Source organism: Castor canadensis, chromosome 17, assembly GCF_047511655.1.
Source record: "Castor canadensis chromosome 17, mCasCan1.hap1v2, whole genome shotgun sequence".
Classification (NCBI taxonomy): domain Eukaryota; kingdom Metazoa; phylum Chordata; class Mammalia; order Rodentia; family Castoridae; genus Castor; species Castor canadensis.
In genome coordinates, this window is record NC_133402.1 from 65,619,912 (window position 1) to 65,647,103 (window position 27,192).

Consider the following 27,192-nt stretch of genomic DNA (forward strand, 5'->3'; position numbering starts at 1 on the left):
CCTGTTCTATATTTCTGTCCTTCATTGTTTGTGTCTGTTCATAGTTCGATGGGGGATTTTTGCCTTGGTATTTTACTTGTAAATATACTGTGCTGAAGTCAGTATAACCCCCTCCACTATTCTTTCTCTCCCTCTCCCACTTACCTGGTTTTGTTCAATAGTTTTCAGTGTGTTTTGTTGTGTCTTGTTCTGATACAGATGTGATGTATGTCATTTTTGCTATCATTCTTTTCTTCCTTTCTTAGTCTTCTTTAAAAGTTCCACTTTCAGAAACATGTTCTGTATATATTTATATGTGTGTATGTATAGACCCAAGAACACTGAACTTCCACAACCCTGAAAGATAACCTTAGGTTCCTGGCAGCAAGGGTAGGTGTCTGGCTAGTTTGCTAAATAAAAGGTCACCAATAAATAGGCAGATCATATCTACAATGATCAACTTCTGATTCTCATTATTTATTCTTATGATTTCTTTACCATCTGGAGTTTCTTCTTTGCCCCAATAAAACTTTGCTCAAACCCACTGTTTTTGGGCTGTTATTGCCAAACGTTACTTTTCTATGTTATAGACCCAGCAATATATTGTAAACATAGTATATTTACAGTTGCTGCTCAGATCAGTTATCATACAAATTATATCTTTTCATATTGTATGAAGATCTGTATAGACTTCTTGCTCTATGCATGGCACTTGTGTTTTCAATCATATAAGAGAAACAATAACCACAAATTAAGACATTCACAGTACACTTTTATTTATTTATGTACATATTCTCTTTTTTGATGAGACATCATTCTCATACTTCATTTCAAGAGAAGCTTATTTTTTAGTCTTCTTTTGGTCTCCTCAAGTTGTTTTTGACTTTTTTCTTATCATTTATTATTATTGTTTTACTGGAATGTATTGTGGCATTTGCAAAAATTCTTACAATATATCATAGTTGAATTCACCCCCTCCATCATTCTCCTTTATCCCTCCCTTCCCAGTTCCTGGAACAGTTTCAACAGGTCTCATTTTTCCAGTTTCACACATGAGTACATAATATTCCACCATATTCACCCTCCACCACACTTTCCCTCTATCCTCCCTGCTGTCACTGGTGCCAATCTCCATCTAAGACCTGTTTTACCTTTCTGTTCTCTATTTTTGCAAAAAGACATTTTTGTTTGTATAAGATAGCTATACAGGGAGTTTCATTGTGACATTTCCACTTATATATGTATTATAACCAAATTGTTTCATCCCCTCTATTTTTCTCCTTTCTACCTTAAACAGCTTCTTATGGTCATTTAAAGAGGTTTAAAATTTCTATATTCCTTCTTATATAGAAAGTACATCAACCGTATTCACCTTAACTTTCTTTTAGTTCTTTAAAAATATTTATAACTGATTTTAAGACTTAGTTAAATTCATTGCCTGTATTTTATATGACAGTTCTATCTAGTGCTTTTATTACTGTGTATGGGTCATATTCTCCTGTCTTCACAGGCTTCATAATATGTTGATAACCTTGATATTTTAACAATATGACAAAACTTGAAATTATACTTGGCTCTACCTGTTCATTTTTCTTGTTGTTTATTGAATTTGTTTAGTTAATTATATAGCGTCTGTAGTCTTTCATATGTGTGACCACTGACATTAACTTCCTAAGTTACCATAGTGACTATGTCATGGTTGGAAAGAACTTTCCTTAATGATCCTGCATCCATCTCTCTCCCAGCCACTGCGAAGGGGTTCTGTTCATGTAGAGGCCTACTCTACATGACCCAGCAGGTGGTTTACAAAACTCACATAGCTTCCTTTCCTTTCTTGAACAGAGCCTTAAGGTCATCCAGAGGTGAGAGTTTATTTCTGTGTTTGTTCTTACCATAAAAAAGTTAGTATAATTTTAAAATGAAGCACCTTTCTTTCACTTCAAAAAGAAGTGTGGACTATGTCTTCTCACTTAAGTTTTACTTATTTAATAAGCTGTAGAAGAATACATGCCATTCTATTTACTGGCTGTGTTCAAATAACACAGTCTATGTCCATGTAGGAAGCTAAAGTGTAAAAGAGAAAAGCTAACCAGGGGATGTGCACTTAAACACTATGCTTTTTATTAGTAATACACAAAAGTACATTTGATGCTTTAGCTCTGTTGGTCCTCATTGATAAGCTGTAGACCACAGAGAAGTAGCATGTTTGCTGTGTTTTATTATTTTCTTGGTGTAAAGCTTTTTGAAAATATAAGTGAAAAGCAGCAAAGCATTATTAAGAAGTGCCAAAATTGGTAGCTTTTGCTTTTATAAACCTCTACACAAAATGCCATGTTTCAAAATTTAAAAACACAGCTCCATTTCTTGCCATTAGCATAGCCTAGTGATCACCAGAGATCTTGAAAGAAACAGTTCTCTCATTTCTATGCCATCAAATGAAATAATAAGATCCCTTAGGCAATCCTACAGACTTGGCCAAAAATATTTCATATGTAAAGCACCTGTGACCAGGAGAGGCTGTGTACTAGATGTGTGTGCTGTGTGTGAATGTAGTAGACACAAAGTTTCTATACAGAAACTGGTATTCCTAAGATGCTGAGATCTTGACTGGGCATGAACCTGGTCAGCTCTTTTCCTGATATCTGACCCTGTCTTTCTAGATAGATAACTTCTGATTGTTCATGCCAGGGAAGCAGGAAATAGGCATGGAAGAATATAACAGTCATGATAAAAAGAAAATGTTTTACTTTCTAATGAAATTAAACTCTCCATTGAATCTGTTATAAATTTGTAGAATGAGGCTTTGGTACATGTGCATAAGTAAAATTTTCTTTGTACAACAAAGAATAATAGTTCAATATGTTTACCTTGTTGTTTTATAGATGAAGAATGTCATTCTTTATAGTTGGGATCAAGTTTGTCTTCTTGATAAAGAGGAGAGGTTGTGCCAACAACAACCCATCATTTCACTTCCTATTAATGTGAAACTTCTGGGATTCATAGTCACTTATCTTATGTTCATAGTGTATTAAAGCTTATTTTGTCTTATGTTTACTTGCTTTAAGCAGTCAAAGATTTTCAGAAGGAACTCCTGGTCTACCATGTAGACAGAGACTCAATTAAGACATGTTTTGATTGTGTTCTTTCACTTCCACCTTTAGCCTGGTTCTCAAAGCAAATGCTCAATTTAAAAAACCCCACAAAGCAGAGAAATACACTTGCAAAGAGTTGAATGTTGACTGTAAGCCTAATGCAATGTTCTCTACTATTTTTATTAGCCACATTGATGATTTGCTCTCACTCTATCTTGATGAACGTCGTGGAGGAGCAGGAGAGCTTTCAAAATACATGAAGTCCTGCAATTGGAAAAAGAATTATGTTTAGATATACAGATACATAGAGCAATAATTATGTATAATGCATACAGTATTATTCTGCATAATTCATCACTGGAGTATCCCATTCTTGTTAAAAAATAAATGTACTAAAATATATATGAACAGGACCTTTATGTGAAGAACAGAATTTGCAAATTTAGAAATGCTAGCAGACAGTAAGTTTTCCATCTTTTAACAAAGTTTTATAATTTAAAAGAAGAAAAACTTCATAAAGGTAAGAATGGTAAAACACAGAGAGGTACACTGATAGAGAGTCAGGAAGGAAGAGGGATACTTCAGATTTATTTTATTTCAATAATAATTATAAGTTGGGTGTTTTTAAGTGTTGAGAATGATAAATAATATGAAATGATGAGAATTACATACACTGGATATCTAATATCTTCCTTTTTCTCCCCCAACCTCATTACTCATAAGATAGCTATTATGTATAACCCTCAAACCTGTAAATATTTTTATCTCTATTTCACTCACAAAAAAACTGAGGGTCACAGTTGATAAACACTTTACAAAATGTGTACCCAATAAAGGACACAGGGAGCAGTTGGCCAAATTTCACAACTTATTCCTTTTTACTCTACTATACTCCTTCCCATTGGAAGGTATGATTCTCCAGGATACCAAAAGGCTTACAATGAGGAAGCAGGCTCCAAAAATCATCGCTTTCATCTTCACATCCAGGTCCAGAGGGAAGCGAATGTCAAAATGATCAGCATCACCCATGGTGGACAACAAACCATTCCACTTCCTGATGATACTGCCAATGTCAGTTACTCCATCCAGGGATTTGACCTACAATGACCAGAGCGTGACTTCATAATGATTGAAAAGTGTTAAAGTATATGTTTCACTTTTGTACCTAGAGGAATTTTGCAGTGATAACATAAATACAATGTCTGAAAAGGATATTGTTCTACATAATTTCAAGTGAGGAAATTATGGCCAAAAGGATTAAGTGTCTTGAAAATGGTTAGTAACTGAGCTGGGATATATTTAGCAATTCTCAGACTGGTGCCCTTCCTTTATCTTTGAACAAGTTATTAGGGGGCCTTGTCAGAGGAGTTATGATTTCAACTGAATATTAAATTCTTCTCCATATAGTAAAGGGTAGGAATTGGGGAATGAGAGAAAATTATTTCCAGTATGAGACACCTATGAGCAAAATCAAGGAAGCAAGGTGCTGTACAGTGCACACCATGCATGCTTTTGTGGCCAAATCCACCTGTCTTAACCTAGGTCAGGATACCAATGAACTACTTCTGCTTCTCTGAGAGGCACCATGGCACTCACTTCTAATAAATACCCTAAATCTAATTTCTAATGTCACTTAGCAATTGTGATGATTTCAGAGTCTGCTCTGGCACTTTGGCTTATCCATAGTTTCTACCATGGTCTTTTAATTAATAAACAATGTTTAATAACATAGTGGTAATAAAATGAGAACCGAGGAAATTTTATTCAGTATCATAGGAAATATGTGAAAGAAAAATTTCTGTAGATGATGAGCCTGGCTGAATAGCAAAGCTTTCAGAAAGCACTCTTTAACAGGCCAAGGAAATATTTTTGGGGAATTTCCTTTATCAGGTTTGTATGTTAATAAACAATCACTTTATCACTGGTGATAAAGACCAGAGGATATTTCTCCCTGGAGAAAATGTTACAATGTAACTTAGTGTGTTTTGTCCATATTATTAATGTTACCCTGTTTATGTTAATTGTTTCCTAAGCTGTTTGTACAACCTTAGGAGTGTTCTATATGTTCTGTGACATATTTCACACATATTAAGAATCTATATTTCAATCCTGGAAATCTTCAGAAAAGTCATTAATTAGATAAATTCAAGAATACACTTAATTGATCAAGTCAGGGTATTTAGTCTCAAAATTTTAATGTGTGTGTATGTATACTATATGTATATATATATATATATATATATAGTTTGTTTGATGGGGCTCAGATTTGCTCTCAGAATTTCATCCTTGCAGAGCAGGTGCTCTACCTCTTGAGCCACACCTCCAGTCTATTTTTCTCTGGTTATTTTGGAGACAGGGTCTTGGGAACCATTTGGCAGGGTTGGCCTTGAACTGTGATTCTCCCAATCTCAGCCTCACAAGTAGCTAAGAATACAGACAGGAGCCATACAATGGTGACAGACTCAAAATTTTAATATTTTAAATTGTCTCATCTCTATTAAGCACAGATTTTTTTTAAAAAGGTCACATTTTAGAAAATGTCAGTCAATAGCTAATATTAATTTGAAGGTTACTCAATGTCAACTGGCTACTTAACACTTTCTTCACACTACTTTATTTATTCATCTGTAAATTTGTCTATAACCATATTGCTCTATGTCTGTTAGGAAAAAGTAGTAGAAGATATTTTCTCGTATGTTTACCTCAAAAACAGAGTCTGAGCCACAGCCGTATGTTGCACATGGTCCACGCACTCTCATCACATTCTCTCTCTTTTCGTTTTGGATGCTGTAGACTGCCCTGCACAGGTTCCAGTGCTCTGCAACAAAGCCAAGGGTGACACCAGGAGGACACTGCACCTCCAACTGCAAAAGCAAGCAGTGATGGAGGTTAGGACTCAGTCCACACTGCATCCACAAGCACACATACGCACAACCTAGATGTGCTCTTATCATTCAAGGACCATGGAAATTAATGTTGGAGGAGAAAGGCTCCATTTCAATGGGTCATTATTAAGATTTTACACCATAAGAAGAGGACTAAGGTAGAAAGGAGAAAATGGAGGGGATGAAACAATTTGGGATACAATACATATATACATGGAAATGTCATAATAAAACTCTGTATAGATATCTTAAAGAAACAAAAATGTCTTTTAAAAAGCTGAGACCAAGAAGATAAAACAGATCCCATCTGGGGGTCAGTGCCAGTGGGAGGGGAGAGGATATAAAGAAAGTGTGTAGGAGAATGTATACAGTAGAAATATTATGTACACATGTATGAAAATGGAAAAATGAGACCTGTTGAAACTAATCTAAGAATGGAGGGAACAGGGCTAAAAGGTATAAATTTAACTGAAATATATCACAAGCACTTTGTAAATGTCACAATGTACCCCCAGCACAACAATAATATGATAATAAAAAATGTTTAAAAATAAAGATAAAAATAAATAAAATTCTTAGAATTTTAGTTCAGCCTCAGACCTAAGGGATGAGGTCAAGTTCTTCCCTGGGACAAAAGGAGACCTCTTTTAAGATGGCCAGTCTTCCAAGCTCAGTGGTCCTAACCTGGTGCCTGCTGAGCTGTAATAGTGTCCTTTGTCTCTGATCCAAGACTTCCATGTCTTCTGACACAAGCCAGTGGAAACCAGCTAACTTATTAGATTTTAAGTAAGGTGAAACCCAATGTCAATTTCAAGGTTATTACTTCACGTTAAATGGAGAAACCAGGAGGGCCTCTGGGCCACCAGACGCCTGCGCCCAGATGGCTTGGGAAGACGCAGACAAGGTGAGCTAAGCGGTACATGGTACTCCCACAGACAACCCTGGGCCAGAACAGCATAGCCCCCTGGACAGATCGACCCACACCCGGGGAAAATAGAGAAACTGAGTAATAAGCAATAAGAACAATAAAGACATGTTGCAAAGAGAATGGGGCACACTGAGTGCCAAAGACGGGGGGAGGGGAATCCTTCCCGGAATTGTAAATAAACAAGCCGGGCCTGGTTGGAGAGGCTCTGGTGGGAGAAGGGGTGTGCACCCAGCAACCAGGAGCGTGAAAGCTTTTGGGAGTGGTGGAGGGAGGAAAACTCCACAGGAGAGGTGGGAAGACCCACCTCCCATGTGAGCTGTAAACAAACACACCAGCTGGCAGGAGCAGCAGCACACATTCAGCAAGCAGGAGAGGGAAACCTTGCAAAAGCGGCGGTGGAAGGAAAACTCCAAGGGGGGAGGGAGGGGAAGACCCACTTCCCACGTGAGCTGTAAACAAACATGCAGGCCAGAGAAAGTGGGTTCAGTGTCACCTCCCCCAGTATGCTTGGAAAGGGGAAAGCTTGTAACAGTGGCTTGTGCACAGTACTCACACACAGGACTCTGAGTAAACAAAGCCTGCAGGGCCAGGTGAATGCTAAGCTCACTCCTGAGATCTGCATAAATAACACCGCCAGCAACAGTAGGCTGACAGCAGTGGGCAGGCAAGCCACAGCCCCAGGTAGACAATCACAGAACTGTCTCCAGACTCTTTTTTTCTCTCTCCCTACCTTTGATGAGAAAACAACCAAACTACACCTGCATGCTGAAAAACTTACTGAAACTGTATTGCATTTAAACTTGGAACACTTTGTGGCTTGTGTGTGTGTGTGTGTGTGTGGGTGTGCAGATTTGTTCTACTTTATTCATCCCCTTTGATAAGACAACTACAGAACAACATCTGAGGCACCATCTCCAGGACTGGAGGCTGAGATGGACACCAAAATTATTAAGACTGAAACTTCATTGCATTTGAACTTGGAGTTTTTTTTTTTATTTTTTATTTTTCATTTTGTTTTATTTTATTTTATTTTATGTATATATATGTTTTTTCTTTCATTTACTTATTTTTTATTTTTATTCTTATCTTTTTTCTTTTTATTTTTTTATTTTCAATCCTCTCTGTCTCCCTAAAACCTTTTCAGTTTACGGTTGATTAGTACACTGTCTCTCCCTGTTTATAGCTTTGAAACATTTTTTGTTTGATTCTTTGTTTTGTTTTTTCTTTCTACTTGATTATTTGTTTTTCCCTTTTCCTTTAACTTCTTTGCTTTCCATCCCCTCTCACCCTTCCATTCTAAATATCACTAGTGCTATTATTATAAGACAGAAAATACTTAATTGCACACAATACAGGGGTAATAACAACACCAAAGGCAATGACGGAAAGACAGAAAAAACAGGGAAACCACTCTCCCCACAGCAAAATATTAGTACAGGAACCAGAGGGAAATGAAGAAAACAGATACTCAGATCCAGACTCCAACAAATTGAACATAAACTATGCCAAAGAACCCAATGAAGCCCACAAGAATAATTTAAAAGAAGACATACTACAGGTACTTAGTGAGAATTTTATGGAGATGATACTGGATAGGGTCAACCAAAATGTACAAGAGACACTCAAGAAATTCCAAGACAACAAAAATAAAGACTTTGAAAGAGCACAAGAAGAAATAAAAGGGAATGCATAATATATTTAACAAAATAATAACAGAAAATTTCCCAAATCAAAGAAAGATATTCACATACAGATGCAAGAGGCCTCCAGGACACCAAACAGACCAGATCAAAATAGAACTACTCCACGACATATCATCATTAAAAAAACAAGTTCAGAAACCAGGGCAAGAATATTGAAGACTATAAGACAGAAAAAACAAATAACATACAAAGGCAAACCCATCAAAATCACAGCAGACTTCTCAACAGAAACATTAAAAGCAAGAAGAGCATGGGGTGAGAACTTCTGGGCACTGAATGAAAATAACTTCAACCCCAGGATACTCTACCTGGCAAAACTATCATTCAAAATAGATGGAACAATAAAAGTCTTCCATGATAAGCAGAAACTAAAGCAATATGTGGCCACAAAGCCACACTACAAAAGATTCTTCTAGGGATTCTGCACACAAAAAGTGAAACTCAACTTAACCATGAAAAGACAGGCAGCACCAAACCACAGGAAAAGAAAAAGCAAGAAAGTAGAGAGTAACCTCAACTTAGGTACACACAATCAAACCTTCAAACAACTAAGACAACTAAATGACAGGAATCACCACATACCTATCAGTACTAATGCTTAATGTTAATGGATTTAATTCACCCATCAAAAGGCACCACTTGATGAAATGGATTATAAAGGAAGATCCAACAATTTGTTGCTTACAGGAGACCCATCTCACCAACAGAAATAAGCATAGGCTTAGTATGAAAGGCTGGAAGAAGATTTACCAAGGCAATGGCCCCCCAAAACAGGCAGGAGTAGCAATACTTATCTCTGACAAAGTAGACTTCAAGCCTACATTGATCAAATGAGATAAAGAAGGACATTCCATACTAACAAAAGGGGAAATAGACCAAAAGGAAATAATAATTATCAACCTGTATGCACCCAATGCCAATGCACCTAATTTCATCAAACATACACTGAAAGACCTAAAAGCATATATTAATTCCAACACAGTGGTAGTGGGAAACTTAAACACCCCATTATCATCAATAGATAAGTCATCCAAACAAAAAATCAATAAAGAAATCCCAAGATCTAAAATATAAAATTGATCAAATGGACCTACTTGATATCTAGAGAGCATTTCATCCAACTTCTACACAATATACATTCTTCTAAGCAGCCCAGGGAACCTTCTCCAAAATAGATCATATCCTAGGGCACAAAGCTAGCCTCAGCAAATATAAGAAAATAAAAATTATACCATGCATACTATCTGATCACAATGCAGTAAAACTAGAACTCAACAACAAAAGTAAAGACAAAAAACATGCAAACAGCTGGAAACTAAATAACTCTTTACTTAATGAACAATGAGTCATTGATGAAATAAAAGAAGAAATTAAAAAGTTCCTGGAAGTCAAAGAAAATGAAAACACAACTTACCAGAACCTATGCAACACAGCAAAGTCAGTCCTGAGAGGAAAGTTTATAGCCATGAGTGCATATATTAAAAAGACTTAATGATCCCAAATTAATGACCTAAAGATACCTCTTAAGCTCCTAGAAAAAAAAGAACAAGCAAATCCCAAAACAAATAGGAGAGAAATAATAAAAATAAGAGCTGAAATCAATGAAATAGAAACCAAAAAAACCATACAAAGAATTAAACAAACAAAAAGTTATTTCTTTGAAAAAATAAACAAGATCAATAGACCCCTGGCAAACCTGACTAAAATGAGAAGAGAAAAAACCCAGATTAGTAGAATCAGGAATGAAAAAGGGGAGATAACAACAAATACCATGTAAGTCTAGGAAATCATCAGAGACTACTTTGAGAACCTCTATTCAAATAAATTTGAAAATCTTAAAGAAATGGACAGATTTCTAGATACATATGATCATCCAAAACTGAACCAAGACGAAATTACTCAACTGAATAGATCTATAACACAAAATGAAACTGAAGCAGCAATCAAGAGTCTTCCCAAAAAGAAAATCCAGGACCTCATGGATTCTCTGCTGAATTCTATCAGATCTTTAAAGAAGAACTGATACCAACCCTCCTTAAACTGTTCCATGAAATAGAAAGGGAAGGAAAACTGCCTAACACATCTTATGAAGCCAGTATTACACTTATCCCAAAACCAGGGAAAGACACCTCCAAAAAGGAGAACTATAGGCCAATCTCCTTAATGAACATGGATGCAAAAATCCTCAACAAAATAATGGCAAACCAAATTCTACAACACATCAAAAAGATTATTCACCACGACCAAGAAGGCTTCACCCCAGGAATGCCTGGGTGGTTCAACATATGAAAAATCAATAAATGTAATAAACCACATTAACAGAAGCAAGACAAAAACCACTTGATCATCTAAATCGATGCAGAAAAAGCCTTTGATAGGATCCAACATCATTTCATGATAAAAGCTCTAAGAAAACTAGGAATAGAAGGAAAGTACCTCAACATTATAAAAGCTATATATGACAAACCTACAGCCAGCATTATACTTAATGGAGAAAAACTGAAACCATTCCCTCTAAAATCAGGAATGAGACAAGGATGCCCACTATCTCCACTCCTATTCAGCATAGTACTGGAATTCCTAGCCCGAGCAATTAGGCAAGAAGAAGGAATAAAAGGAATACAAATAGGTAAAGAAACTGTCAAAATATCCCTATTTGCAGATGACATGATCTTATACCTTAAAGACCCAAAAAACTCTACTCAGAAGCTTCTAGACATCATCAATAGCTATAGCAAGGTAGCAGGATATAAAATCAACATAGAAAAATCATTAGCATTTCTATACATTAATAATGAACAAACTGAAAAATAGTGTATGAAAACAATTCCATTTACAATAGCCTCAAAAAAAAAAATCAAATACCTAGGTGTAAACCTAACAAAAGATGTGAATGACCTCTACAAGGAAAACTATAACTTTTGAAGAAAGCGATTGAGGAAGACTATAGAAAATGGAGTGATCTCCCATGCTCATGGATTGGTAGAATCAACATAGTAAAAGTGTCTATACTCCCACAAGTAATCTACATGTTTAATGCAATTCCCATCAAAATTCCAATGACATTCATTAAAGAGATTGAAAAATCTACTGTGAAATTTATATGGAAACAGAAGAAGCCACGAATAGCCAAGGCAATACTCAGTCAAAAGGACAATGCTGGAGGTATCACGATACCTGACTTCAAACTATATTACAAAGCAATAATGATAAAAACAGCATGGTACTGGCACAAAAACAGACATGAAGACCAGTGGAACAGAATAGAGGACCCAGATATGAAGCCACACAACTATAACCAACTTGTCTTTGACAAAGGAGCTAAAAACATAATACAATAGAGAAATAGCAGCCTCTTCAACAAAAACTGCTCGGAAAACTGTTTAGCAGTCTGCAAAAAAACTGAAACTAGATCCATGTATATCACCCTATACGAAAATTAACTCAAAATGGATCAAGTATCTTAATATCAGACCACAAACTCTAAAGTTGATACAGGAAAGAGTAGGAAATACTCTGGAGTTAGTAGGTATAGGTAAGAAATTTCTCAACGGAACCCCAGCAGCACAGCAACTAAGAGATAGCATAGATAAGTGGACCTCATAAAACTAAAAAGCTTCTGTGCATCAAAAGAAATGGTCTCTAAACTGAAGAGAACACCCACAGAGTGGGAGAAAATATTTGCCAGCTACACATCAGACAAAGGACTGATAACCAGAATATATAGGGAACTTAAAAAACTAAATTCTCCCAAAGTTAATGAACCAATAAAGAAATGGGCAACTGAACTAAACAGAACTTTCTCAAAAGAAGAAATTCAAATGGCCAAAAAACACATGAAAAAATGCTCACCAACTCTAGCAATAAAGGAAATGCAAATTAAAACCACACTAAGATTCCACCTCACCCCTGTTAGAATAGCCATCATTAGCATCACCACCACCAACTGGTGTTGGTGAGGATGCGAGGAAAAAGGAACCCTCTTACACTGTTGGTGGGAATGTAAACTAGTACAACCACTCTGGAAAAAAATTTGGGGGCTACTTAAAAAGCTAGACATTGATCTACCATTTGATCCAGCAATACCACTCTTGGGGATATACCTAAAATGCTGTGGCACAGGTTACTCCAGAGACACCTGCACACCCATGTTTATTGCAGCACCATTCACAATAGCCAGGTTATGGAAACAGCCAAGATGCACCACCACTGACGAATGGATTAAGAAAATGTGGTATCTAAACACAATGGAATTCTATGCAGCCATGAAGAAGAACGATATGTTATCATTCGCTGGTAAATGGATGGAATTGGAGAACATCATTCTGAGTGAGGTTAGCCTGGCCCAAAAGATCAAAAATCATATGTTCTCCCTCACATGCGGACATTAGATCAAGGGCAAACACAACAAGGGGATTGGACTTTGAGCACATGACAAAAGCGAGAGTACACAAGGGAGGGGTGAGGATAGGTAAGACACATAAAAAATTAGCTAGCATTTGTTGCCCTTAAAACAGAGAAACTAAAGCAGATACCGTAAAAGCAATTGAGGCCAATAGGAAAAGGGGACCAGGAACTAGAGAAAGGTTAGATCAAAAAGAATTAACCTAGAAGGTAACACACACTCACAGGAAATTAATGTGAGTCAACTCCCTGTATAGCTATCCTTATCTCAACCAGCAAAAATACTTGTTCCTTACTATTATTGCTTATACTCTCTCTTCAGCAAAATTAGAGATAAGGGCAAAATAGTTTCTGCTGGGTATTGAGGGTGTGGGGGAAAGAGGGAGGGGATAGAGTGGGTGGTAGGGGAGGGGGTGGGGGCACTGGGGAGAAATGACCCAAACATTGTATGCACACATGAACAATAAAACAATAAAAAAAATTTCAAGTTTATTTTCCCTCAAAATTTGTTAAATACTAAATAAAATAAACAGTCAATGTTTTTATCTGTCATGTAATTTGGATGAAGTTATCATGCAAACTTAATTTTCCTGACATTCACATTTCTATGTTTACCAATTATTAAATTTTTACCTCTTTGTTTAAAAAGAAAAAAAACAATATTAGATATGACAAGTATAAAAGAAACAGAGAAGGAGGCATTGTGAAAGCTATATAGAGTTTTCCTCCTTCATCAACTAGGGATTATGTTCAAGACCCTCTTGGATGCCTAAAAGAGCAGACAGTACTGAATAGTAAATATGTTACATTTCTCTCTCTCTGCTCCTCTTTGTCTCTCTCTGTCTCTCTGTCTCTCTCTCTCTCTTTTCTTTTTTTTTTTGGTGAGACTGGGGACTAACTTGTTTGCAAAGCAGGCACTCTACTTCTTGAGCTACACCTCCAGTCTTACACTACATTTTTCTAACTATTAGTGAAATATAACTTAAAAATTAGGCACAGTAAGAGATTAACCACAATGATTAATAAAAGAACATTATACCATATGCTGAAATAAAAGGGAAATGTGTTTTTTTCCTCTCAACTGCCACAGGGTTGGTGACTGATATACCATGCACTCTGACAAAACAATGATTCACCCCAGAATTCATCATAATACTCAGAACAGAAGTGGAGGATACTTATTGCATGTATATGTTATTTTCCGGTAATAACTGGAAATAATAAAATGGCGAATGTAATAACTATAGGTAAGGTTAAAAGATATATTACTTTTTTTGATGTTGAAGCTTTTTTTTTTTTGTTCCTAAGACCAATGGATAGCTACTACCCTTTAAAAGTTAAAAAAGTCTTATTTTTATGTATGGGTACATGAATTAGCAGTTTTTGCATTGTGTTTTAGTAAATATGGAGCTTGAACTTTACATTGTTAGAGCCACAGTCTAATGTCTTGGTTTATCTATATTTACAGAATAGTAATGTTCCAAGGTTAATTTGGAGTTTAGAGACAGTAATAGTAGAGGAAGTAAATATATAAGTAAAATGTTTTCTTGTGTGAATGACATTGATGCACAGATGACAAGCACAGGAATTTCAGGTGCTCGGGGTTCTTGAGCCCACTCTGGAAATGAAAGCACAGGTGGCTTCCAGCAGCAGAGGTTGGGAAGATTTTATTTGTAAAGAGGAGAAGTGAAAGAATGCATAGTGGGGCATGCAGGGGGACCCGGAAACCAGTGTTCCCCTGGGTCAGGTTGGAGATTGGGTTTTTATAGCTTTTTTTTTTGTATTGCCTTAGGGCAGAGATGTCACTCAGATGCACAGAAGTTTCATGGGAAGGGGAGGTGTCTCCTTGACCACATATCAGTTTTTGGGAACTCAGGCAGTCTGTCCATCCTTCAATCCCCCTTCTCAATGGTCTCCCTAACTGCAGTTAGGGATAAGGAAAATGAAGTCTATTCAGTGACTGCTTCCTGCTGACAAGGGGTGATGAAGGGCTCACAGCATTAGGGCTGATCACAAGAGGGGTTGTTGAGGGGACCACAATAGTAGGTCATTTTCATCTCCATGAGGGGGATTTGTAGTTTGATAGATTCTAGGAGAGAAGAAAAAAACCTGAAAAGAAGAGAATCCAAGATGGTGACTGGAACACAACCCCAGAGTGCATGAGCTCCATGAATCAGAGACCTTGCTGAGATGATGAAGACATGCTTGGCTGAGGTAAAGCACCAGGGAGAGATGAAGCTTCAGCACTCTGAACCCTTAGCTTGTGGAAAGCTCCTCCACACCACGATTTACTAAAAGAACAGCCAGGCCATTGCCCACCAGGCCCCCACCCCACAAGTGTGCCAAGCCACCATTCTGCCAGGCCACAGTCCAGTAGGCCTGCCAAGCCGCCATCTGCCAGCCCACCAGGCTGCTGCCCCTGCTGCACTGTTGTCCACCACCCACCAGGTCTCCACCCGGCAGGGCCACTAGGCTCCTGCCACACAGGCCTGCTGGGCTGCCACTCCACTGGGTCATTGCCCCACAGGTCTGTTGGGCCCCTGCCCACCCACTGCCCATCACAGGAGGGCTCCGATACCACCAGACGCCAGCTCCAAACCACCTAGGAGACACAGACAGACAGGACTGGATGAAAAAGGAGTAACACCAGAACAACTAAGACTGTAGTTCTACTGTTTCTGAACCAGTGATTTCTTTTCCCTTTCTTTAAGGGTTTGGCTGTCTTATTTGCTGTTTGATCACCCATGATCGCTCCACGCTGTTTTCTTTGGTTCTCTAGGTTTTTTTCTCTTTCTTTCTTTTTCTTTCTCTTTTTTCTGCTTCTTTCTGGGTTTTATTAGTTTTAATATTGCAACTCAGCTAATACTAAGTTACACATAGTCCAGGGACACAAACAGTACCAAGTGGAATGATGAGAAAACAAAAAAAGGACAGAAACAGTTCTCCCCGCAAAAATAAATTAGTGCAGGATTCAGAGGGAAATGAAGAAAATGAATACCCAGATCCAGACTCCAACAAAACAAAGATTAACTATACCAAGGAACCCAATGAAGCTCACAAGAACACTCTGAAAGAAGAAATCCTGCAAGTAATCAATGAGAATTTCATAGAGATGTTACTAGACATGGTCAACCAAATCATATAAGAGGCACTCCAGAAATTCAAAGACAACACAAATAAAGAAAATGAAAAAACACAAAAAAACAAGTAAATGAAATCATAGGAGCCCTAAATAAACACCAAAGTGAAATAGAGAGCACCATAAATAGAGAGATAAATGAATTAAAGATGAAAATTGACAATAAAAGAGGAAGTGACCCATGATATGGAAAACCTCAGAAAAAAAGAATGAAACAGAAATACAAAACAAAATGGAAGGCCAAAATACTCAATAAAATAATGGCAAACTGAATCTGACAACACATCAGAAAGATCATACACCAGGACCAAGTCAACTTCATCCCAGGGATGCAGGGATGGTTCAACATACAAAAATCAATAAATGTAATACAGCAGATTAATAGAAGCAAAGAAAAACAACCACTTGATCATCTCAATAGATGCAGAAAAAGCCTTTGACAAGATCCAACACCACTTCATGATAAAAGCTCTAAGAAAACTAGGAACAGAAGGAACTTACCTCAACATTATAAAGACTATATATGACAAACCTACAGCCAACATCATAATTAACAGTGAAAAACTGAAACCATTTCCCCTAAAATCAGGAATGAGACAAGGGTGCCCACTATCCCCACTCCTATTCAACATAGTACTGGAATTCCGAAGCAGAGCAATTAGGCAAGAGGAAGAAATAAAAGGACTATAAATAGGTAAAGAAACTGTCAAAATATCCCTATTTGCAGATGATATGATCCTATACCTTAAAGACTCAAAAAACTCTACCCAAAAATTCCTAGACACCATAACAGCTACAGCAAGGTGGCAAGACACAAAATCAACTTACAAAAATCATTAGCTTTTCTATACACCAATAACAAACAAACTGAGAAAGAATATATGGAAACAATTTCATTTACAATAGCCTCAAAAAAAAAATACCTAGGAGTAAACTGAACAAAGGTTGTGAATGATCTCCACAAGGACAATTATAAACCCCTGAAGAAAGAGATCAAGGACAGAAGGTGGAGAGATTGCCTGTGCTCATGGATTGGTAGACTCAACATAGTAAAAATGTCTATACTAACAAAACCAATCTGTATGTTTAATGCAATTCCCATCAAAATCCCAATGACTTTCCTCACAGAGACTGAAAAATCTACCCTAAAGTTCATTTGGAAACACAAGAGACCCCGAATAGCCAAGGCAATACTCAGCAAAAAGAGCAATGCTGAAGGTATTGCAATACCGACTTCAAACTATATTTCAAAGCAATAGCAATAAAAACAGCATGGTACTGGTACAAAAACAGACATGAAGACCAGTGGAACAGAATAGAGGATCTGGATATCCACACAACTATACCCACCTCATTTTTGACAAAGGTGACAAAAATATATGATGGAGAAAAGAAAATCTTTTCAACAAATGTGGTTATACATCTGCAAGAAACTGAAACTAGATCCATGTCCATCACCCTGTACTAGTATCAACTCAAAGTTGGTCAAGGACCTTAATATCAGACCCGAAACTCTGAAGTTATATAGAAAGGAGCAGGAAACACTCTGGAACTAATAGGTATGGGCAAGGACTTCCTCAATAGAACCCCAGCAGCTCAGCAGCTAAGGAAAGAATGGAGAAATGGGAATTCATAAGATTAAAAACCTTCTGCACAACAAAAGAAATGGTCTCTAAACTGAAGAAACCACCCAAAGAGTGGGACAAAATATTTGCCAGGTACACATCAGACAAAAGACTGATAACCAAAATATATAAGGAACTTAAAAAACTAAACTCTCCCCAAATTAATGAACTAATAAAGAAATGGGCAAGTGAACTAAACAGAACTTTCTCAAAAGAAGAAATTCAAATGGCCAAAAAACACATGAAAAAATGCTCACCATCTCTAGCCATAAAGGAAATGCAAATTAAAACCACACTAAGATTCCACCTTACCCCTGTTAGAATAGCCAGGGAATGTAAACTAGTGCAACCACTCTGGAAAAAAATTTGGAGGCTTCTCAAAAATCTAAACATAGATCTGCCATATGATCCAGCAATACCACTCTTGGGGATATACCCAAAAGACTGTGACACAGGTTACTTCAGATGCACCTGCACACCCATGTTTATTGCAGTGCTATTCACAATAGCCAAGTTATGGAAACAAGCAAGATGCCCCACTATTGATGAATGGATCAAGAAAGTGTGGTATTTATACATAATGGAATTTTACTCAGCCATGAAGAAAAATGAAATCATATCATTCGCAAGTAAATGGATGGAAGTGAAGAACATCACTGTGAGTGAGGTTAGCCAGGCTCAGAAGACAAAAAATCGTATGTTCTTCCTCATATGCACACTTTAGATATAGGGCAAATACAGCAATGTTATTCTACTTGGGTCACATGCCAAGGAGAGAGCACATGTGGGAGGTATGGGGATAGGTAGAAAACCCAAAACATGAAAGCATTTGATGTCCCCACTCCAGAGGAACAAATACAGAAATCTTAAAGTGACAGAGGTCAACACGAGAAGGGGATCAGGAACCAGTATAAAGATCAGTTAGAGATGAATCAACCTGGGTTGTGACACATTTGTACATGGAAGCAATGTTAGGAATTTCTCTGTATAGCTATCCTTAACTCAACTAACAAAAATGCTTGGTCTTCCTTATTATGCTTATGTCTTCTCTTCAACAAAATTAAAGATAAGGGCAGAACAGGTTCTGCCTGGAAGTGAGGGGGTTTGGGGGGCAGAGGGTGGGAGTGGGGACAGGGGGAAGAAATGACCCAAACAATGTATGCACATGTGAACAAATGAATTAAAAAAAAGAAAATAGATGAAATTAAAAAAAAGAAAGAGAAACAAACTTACAAATAAGTTTAAAATGCAAGGCCCAAACACAAGCAAGAGAATAATGGCAACTATAGGCCCCAGAAAGGGTAGGAAACAAGTCCTGGAAGGAAGCCAGGATTATTTTTGCTCCCATACCTGTGTAGAAACCTGATTTTCAAGAGACTGCTCTCAGAGCCACTTAATCTGTTGGAGAATGTTGTCTGCATGTTCCTCTACAATGCCTGAAGTGTTTATGTGCAACAAGAAGTATTGGCAATGGCACATCCCACTCCTTGTTTAGCCAAAAGAAAATTTAGGGCCAGGCAGTGGTCCATGACCACACAGGCAAGGGATGACAAAGACCTCTGTATGTACATAATGGCAAGGCCTACCTGGTCTGAGGTGGCCTTTACTACTTTTATTAGGTTTTTTTTGTAGTTATGTGATCAGCAATCACTCCATAGCTGATTCCAGCTAGGGCTCCAATTAATGCTGTTATCCCTAAAACTATTAGAGTAATCTCCCTTTTATCCCTATAGGAAACTGTTTCTGTTATAGTTAGCATTCCCCTTTCCTTCCAAATGGCTGCATGAGCATGCAGGATCAGGAAGGGATACTTAGAATCTGTATGGATTTTGACTGTCTGTTCTTTTGACAGTTTTAGCACTTCTGTTAGGGCCACTAATTCTACCAATTGAGCACTTGTATTAGGAGGAAGGGGACCTGATGGAGGGTGCCAGATTCTTTTACAACTGCAAACCCTGCATGTCTGACACCATTTTTGACAAAGGAACTGTCATCAGTGTACAATTCTAGATCTGCCTTTTTAAGGGCTAATCAGTTAAGTCAGGACAGGCAGCATAATTTTCTATAAGCACCTCCTCACATGAGTGTTTAGGATCTCCATCTGTCTCTTGTAGAAGGGATGCAGGATTTATGCTCTGACAGGTCCTTAAAGTTATTTCTTTCCCTCCCAGAAGCTGGGCCTGGTATTTAAGTAGACGACTGTCAGATAGCCAAAGTTCTCCTGTTGAGTTTAAAATTCCCCTTAGGTCATGTGGGATATAAATCATTAGGGGGTGGTTTAGGATAAGTTTCTGAGCTTCAGGTACAAGAAGGCTTACTGTAGCCATTGTTCTAAGGCATCCTGGCCATTGCTTGCCTACCTGATCTAATTCTTTTCTTAAGTATCCTGCTAGCTGGGGAGTGATGCCCCAGAGCTGAGTCAGACTCCCAAGGCCAGTCCTTTCTTTTCATAGACATATAATTGACACTTGTCTTGCACTGGGAGACCCAGTGCTCCCTGTCATAAGGGCCTTTTAAAACTTGTGGAATGCATTTTCTGACTTGTCATCCCATTTAATAAAGAGCTGGGGATCCTTCTGTGCTTCCTGAAGGATTTGGTATAAGGGCCTTGATAGGTCTGCATATCCCAGGATCCAAATTCTACAGTATCCTGTGACCCCCAAAAAGGCCCTCAATTGCTTTAGAGTTTTAGGTAGAAGAAACATAGGATTGGATGGATTCTATCTTCTCCTAGAACCCTCTTTTTTTCTCCAGGATAAGACCTAAGTATGTAACACTAGACTGGGCTTTTTCTTTAGAGATTTTATAACCTCTGTCTGCTAAGAAGTTTAGTAAGGACTCAGTGGCTCATGAAATGACAGGCTCCACATTGGTCCACAGAACAGGAGGTCATCTACATATTGTAGCAGAGGAGCTTGTGGGTATTGCCATTCTGCCAAGTCTTGGGTTAGAGCCAACATAAAGAGGTGGGGGCTGTATTGTTGGCAATAACGGCGCTGATAGGTTTCAGTTCTTACTGCACCCTTAAGCTTCTGTTTTCCAGGGTCACGGTCCTGACTCAAGTCTAGCTTGAATTCTCCTTCTGCCCTAATCTCCAATCAGCATGAACCATAAGATTCTAGCCAATCAGATCATGCCGAGTCTCAGTGAGGGGTATTTAAGCACCTGCCCCCGCCCCCTCTTTTGGCTCTCTGCCTTTCCCACCCGGCAATAAGGAATCTCTTGGCCAGATCACTCCTCTCCACATGGTCACTTTGGGGCCTACATGTCTCTGAATCCCTGGGGGAGGACAGTGCAGGTGACCTGTCCAGACTTTCTTGTGGGGTCCTCAAAGGCAAAGATAGGTTGACTTTTAGCTTGTAAGGGAATGCAAAAGAAGGCATCTTTTAAGTCCAAGACAGAGTAGTAAGCAGTACCTGGAGGTGTTTGGGCTAAAAGCGTATAGGGATTTGGAACTACAGGGTGGAGAGGCACTACTGCTTTATTGATCAGGCAGAGATCATGGACTAGCCTACATTTGTTAGGTCACTTCCTGACACTGAGAATAGGAGTATTATATGTGCTGGAGCATTCTATTAGCAGTCTCTGTCTCTTTAAGTCTTTGATTATAGAAATTAGATCCTCCTTAACTTCTGGCTTTAAAGGATATTGTTTTTGATGGGGAAACCAAGAGGGGTCCTTGAGATGAATTAGGACTGGAACCACTGTTCACACATGTCCCATGGTATGTCCATCTGTCCACCCATAGGGTCTACTTGTTCCTCTATGGGGCAAGCAAAAGTACTGTCCTGAGGGTAAAAGGAGCTGTAGCCCCAGTTTAGTTAGAAGGTCTCACCCTAGCAGAGGAGTGGGGATTTCTGGGACAATTAAAAAGGAGTGACAGAAGTGGAAATCTCCCCAGGAGCAGGTGAGAGGCTGAGTGAAATAATGCTCTAGGGGCTGGCCTGATATGCCCCAAACTGTAATTTTTTTTGAGGACCTGGGTCTGGGAGAGAAAGAAATAGCTGAGATGCTGGCTCCAGTATTGATAAGGAAGCTGACCATGTGTTTTTCAATAGTAAGTATTGCCCAGGCTCATTTGCTTTTATGGTAGTTACAGGAGCCTGGATGGAAGGCCCTGGGACCTGTCATTGGGTGGAAGGCTCTGGCCCCAGTTCCCCTGGGAACCAAGGACAGTATGCCTTCCAATGTTATCCCTGACAAATGGGGCAGGTTCCTGGGGGTGGCTTCCTCCAGGGGCACTCCCTCCTAAAATGGCCTGCCTGATAATATGGAAAGCATGTCCTAGGGTTTGAACTCTGCCCCAGTGAAGCCTCCCTGAGCTCTGCTATCAGAGCCTCCTGTTGTTTATCCTTTCTCTTTTCTCTCTCCAGGGCCTTCTTTTCTTTTTCTAAGTCCCTATTATAGTATATGGATGTAGCTACACGGACCAATTGGTCTAGACCTCTGCTACCTTCAGCCACCAGTTTCTGAAGCTTTTTATGGATATCTAGGGCTGACTGTGTTAGAAATTTATTTTTTAGGATGATTCCTCCTCCTGTGACTCTGGCACAATGTTGGTAGGCTTTTGTAAAGTCTCTGTAGGAAAGCTACCGGGGTTTCTAAGTGTCCTTGCTGTACAGCTGTGACTTGAAGGTAATTAAGATTTTATCTTGGCTCTCCTTAGACCCTCAAGAATGCAGTGGATGAAATGGTTTTTACTCCATTCCTCCTTGTCATATCAGGGTCCCACTTAGTGTCTTACCTAGGTACTGTGTGATCTGTTGGAATTGGGAATCGAGATTCCTTTTTAGGTATCCAGTGTCTTTGTCTTTCTTTTCCCTCCCCCTCCTCCTCCTGTGAGGGCTCAGTCTGAGACAGGCCTGTAGGGCCAGATTTTCTAAATGATATCATCTCTGGCTTTGACTGCCTGATCTAGTACCTGCTGTTTCTCCAGAGGAGTAAGGGTCTGAGATAGCAATAGCATTACATCTTTCCAGCTCAGTTCAAAGTTTTGGCCGACTTCTCTAAATGCCTAGATATACTGATCTGGATTTTCTGTGCAATTTCCTAAATCCTTTTTTATTTCTTTAAGTTCACTCAGTCTAAAAGGAATGTGATCCTTATCCCCTCCAGGAATTAACTGGAGAGGGTAGAGCCCTGGAGGATGATGTCTGGTGTATGAGGTAGCTGGGTAAAGGGGAAGAGGGGGAGCTGATGGAGTATCAAATGGGTTCTTTGGTTCCTCAAGGGAGTTTGGGAGCTTTCTGCAAAGGGTATCTATCCTGCATTTGTTCAGCCATTCTGGGTGGTCTCTGAGGAAAAAGAACAGTTGAACATATGGAAATTTGGTTTGCTTTCCCTCCTTTTTACAGAACATATCTAACTGAAGAATGGTATTATAATTAATGCTCCCTTCTTCTGACCATCTTTCCTCATCTCCCAGAGGATACTGTGGCCACGACTGGGTGCAATAAAACTTGAGTTGCTTTTGCTGAAGACTTTCTGGATCAAGATCTTTCAAATGTTTTAATAAGAAGGCAAGGGGGGATCCTTCCTGGATCCTTGAGACTTGATTCCCCATATAAAAAGGGAAACAAGGAAAAACTGGTCACTTTAACAGAGGTTTCTCCTTTTATGTTGGGGACCAGGTATGTCCCTAGACTGGGAATAATGGAGCTTGCACAGCCTCTCCATATAGGAGTTTGCACAGCCTCTCCAAGTAGAAGTTTGCACAGCCTCTTCTACCATAATTTTCCCACTACCTGGTGTCTTGACCTTTGTTCTCACATCTCCTTGAAGAATACAACCTGCTGTGTCTGCATACCAGCCCCCTTATGTAAAACAGATAAAGTACCAGAACTGTTAGGAAACTCCCTGATGCCACATTTATCAATACCTTAGACAAGGTGTTCTGCAAGCCTTGATGATTCCAGAACTGATGAGTTGTAATTAAGCTTCATTAGCCTTAGGAAAATTAGCCCACCAGACCTCATTCCTTTCACCTTGTATCAGGAATTTTTAAAGCTTGATTTTTACCTGAGTCTTTTCCTTGTACTGACCTAATAAAATAAACACTCTGGCTCAGGTAGGCGCTCATATTTCCCATCAGGAACGTGCAATCCTCCTGATACTAGCGTTCTGTTGTAAGTCTGTATGTTTGTGTGTGTTTTATTTCTCATTCCCCATCGCTCTTAGTCAGGCTCACGCAGAATACCCATGCAGGCCAGGGGAAGTGACACCCAACCTTGGGGCCTGACTACAAGAGAACTCATTGGATAAGGTGAGGGAATGCTCTCTGAAGGATGAGTCCACAAGGAAAATAAGGTAAGGGTAGAGCGAAATTCTGAATATAGTTGGGAGTAATAAATATGGGACAAACTAGATCTAAAGAAAGAGATCGCTATGTACGTATGTTTAAAATTAGAGGTAAATCTAAAGTCTTCAATGGTCTAAGAGTGTACTCGAAATTAATATAATTGTTTTGTGTTTCATTGTGCAAATTTTGTGTATATTAATGTAATTGTTTTGTGTTCCATTGTGTGAGTTTTGTGTATGTCTACAGTATGATTAACTCTTTAGAGACAAAAATCTAACACCTATGGCAACAATCTTATTAAAAACTGAGACTGACTCAAAACACTATTCCTAAAATTGATTCTTGCCTCAGCTGTTAAGCTGCCCAAAATGAGTCCTAAAAGAACAGAATGGGAAACTTCTCAATCTGCTCCTAAAAAAAAAAAATTAAAAAAAAAAGTAATCAATGTACTTGTGGCCACTTAGTTAATTTTTACATGTTCTTGATCTCTTTAATCTATGTGTGCTTAAGCTGACATTTATGGCATGCCTAATTTAAAACCTCTTTTACATATGTGTATATTTAAACATCTTTAGGAGGATTTTTATTATAAAATTATTGTAAAGAAATACAATAATTTCTGTTCTCTTCTCCCCCCCACCACTTCTGCTGCTACTTTTAAGAAAAAACAGTTTTTCAAAGGTTATATCACAATGAGGTCTAATTAATTACAGGCATTATTTTATGGACAGTAACCTTAATTTGTTTCATTTTGTCATAGGTGTAATTTACATTCAATTCTTTTATAATTAGATTTATTGACAAAAGGTGTCTTTAAAAATAAGGCTAATTGAAAAATAATTTTATTTAAATTTAAAATTCTTATGAAAGTTATTTTTAAATACAAGTTACAAAGTGAACAAGTAGAAAGGATGTAGATAGGTATTGAGTGTGTATTTTGGGAAAAAGTTAAAGGAAAAAAAGGAATGTTTTCAGATGAGAAAGATTTTGTAAAGAAGGGTTTGTCTTAAAGATTGTTTCAAATATGGAGAGGAGGGATAAGGACAAACCATCAGAGGGTTTAGTATGTTGTATGAAGGTCGGAGTAAGTTTTCAAAGTGTATAATGAAAAGCTTTGGTGTGTGATAAAAGTTAAAGTTGAATATAATCTAAGAGTTGCCTAAAAGAATGTTTTTAGGGTCATGTCAGACTAAAATCTAATTCTCTACACCCATAAGATAACAATGCTATCTTAATATTATTCTGCTCTGAGTAACATCTACAAAAAATTGTTGTAGGGAAAGATTTTATCAAAGTAATTACTTGTGTTTTTTGTTGATGTCAAGCTTTAGTACTACTAAATCAGAGTTCACTTATGTATTTTCTCATGCAAAGTTCTCTAAAATGACCACCTTATAACTGTCTTCTGTGTCTATGCTTTATCTAACTATGGTACAAACATGTACGAAGTTTAAAGTGTCAGTTTATGTAAAATAATGAGCTAAAGCTCTATTTTATCCAAAAGTGTTACGTTTAACTGACCAGCTAAAGTTGTTTATCCAAAAGCATTACATCTAAACCTTTGACATATGAAATGCTTAATGAAACTTTTGGCAGGTGTGCTGTTTATAATCAGTAACATTCAGAAAAACTTTGCCATTTGAGCAATCCTGTTACTTAAAATCTGGCCTATACTAGTTTTAGTCAATAAGTGTTACTGTATATGTATAAAATGTAACTATACATCAAAAAATAAGGCTATTTGGGATCACAGGCATTAGCTTCATAACTTAAAGAGATCTAAAGTTAACGATGATAGACTTTTACAAATTTGTGTCCACGTGTTCCTAATTATAACAAAGAGCATTAGTGCTGCTGTTTTAATACTATCAGTCATAATTATTCTCCTAAAAATACAGTCTGCAATGAAAATAACTAAATGTTCTGACAATTCCCAAACTACTTTTCAGTATTTTAACCATGGCTATACTAAGTCTTTTCATTCTCAGTCTGGGTCCTTCTTCAGAGCATTTGCAATTACCCAGTATCTATTTTCAATTGAGTCAGCCTTCTAAATATTTACTTTTGTTGGCTTTTTTCAAAACCTTTAACTGTTGTCTGTTGACATTCTGCAGCATTTTTAAGTTGTCAGGATATCATCTATAGTCCAGCCAGAACTAAAAATAGATGCCAGGTAAGCCCACTTCTTCTAAACTTCTTTTGTTGTTTTTAATTTAGCCAAATGGGCCTTATTGTAGCTCCAGATAAGGAGCTATCCATCCCAAAAAATAGAAATATTCCACAAAGATAATTTAAAAACTTTAAATGATTTTCAAAAATTTTTAGGTGATAGGTGGACTATCCACCCCCCAAAAATAGAATTCCACAAAGATGATTTAAAAATTTTAAATGATTTTCAAAAATTATTAGGTGATAGAAATTGGCTACATCCTGCCTTAAAACTTACCACCTGTGAACTGTCTCCTCTCTTTAAAATTTTACAGGGAGACACTCAACCATCATCTCCTAGATAGCTCACACCAGAAGGTCATATGGCCCTGGCTAAGGTTGAATGAGCTATTCATAACTCTCAGAGAACTTGTGTTGATTATTCTCAACGAATACAACTTCTTATTTTACCTTCTGCAAGTCTACCCACAGGAGTTCTTTGGCAGACTCAGGGAGTGCTACAGTGACTACATTTACCTCACTCCCCTGTTAGAGTCATCACTCCTTACCATAATATGGCAGCAAAATTAATATCCATGGGACATTTTTTCACTGTACAACTGCTAGGACTAGAACCATCCCTTATTATTGTCCCACTTACCAAAGAACAACAGGTGTGGTTATGGCGCACTGATACCATGTGGCAAAATGCATTAGCAAACTTTACAGGACAGCTTGGAGAACATTTGCCTTCCTCTAAACTTCTTAATTTTGCTCCTTAACATGATTTTATATTTCCTCACAATATCCGAGAGGATCCTATACCTCAGGTTCTTGTGATTTTTACTGATGCTTCAGGATCTGGAAACACTGCTTACTTTTCCTCTCAAGGACAAAAGGTTGTACAACTAGGTTTTCCCACTGCTCAGCGTGCTGAGCTTCAGACAGTTATATTGGCTTGTCAGGACTTTGCTCATGTTCCTTTTAATTT

The 27,192-nt window shown here is 38.0% G+C and overlaps 1 protein-coding gene across 4 annotated transcripts in view; it reads right to left on the reverse strand.

Annotated features, from left to right (window-relative positions):
* Window positions 1–730: 730 nt before the first annotated feature.
* The window catches only part of Plscr4 (phospholipid scramblase 4), a 57,901-nt gene continuing 31,439 nt past the window's right edge, over window positions 731–27,192 (reverse strand). For all 4 annotated transcript variants that reach the window (XM_074059993.1, XM_074059990.1, XM_074059992.1 and 1 more), the window contains 3 exons: window positions 5,774–5,935; window positions 4,011–4,169; window positions 731–3,335 (listed from right to left, as the gene is read on the reverse strand). In XM_074059993.1, the coding sequence (XP_073916094.1) occupies window positions 3,282–3,335; window positions 4,011–4,169; window positions 5,774–5,935 (375 nt within the window). In that variant the 3' untranslated portion in view covers window positions 731–3,281. The remainder of the gene's footprint in view (window positions 3,336–4,010; window positions 4,170–5,773; window positions 5,936–27,192) is intronic.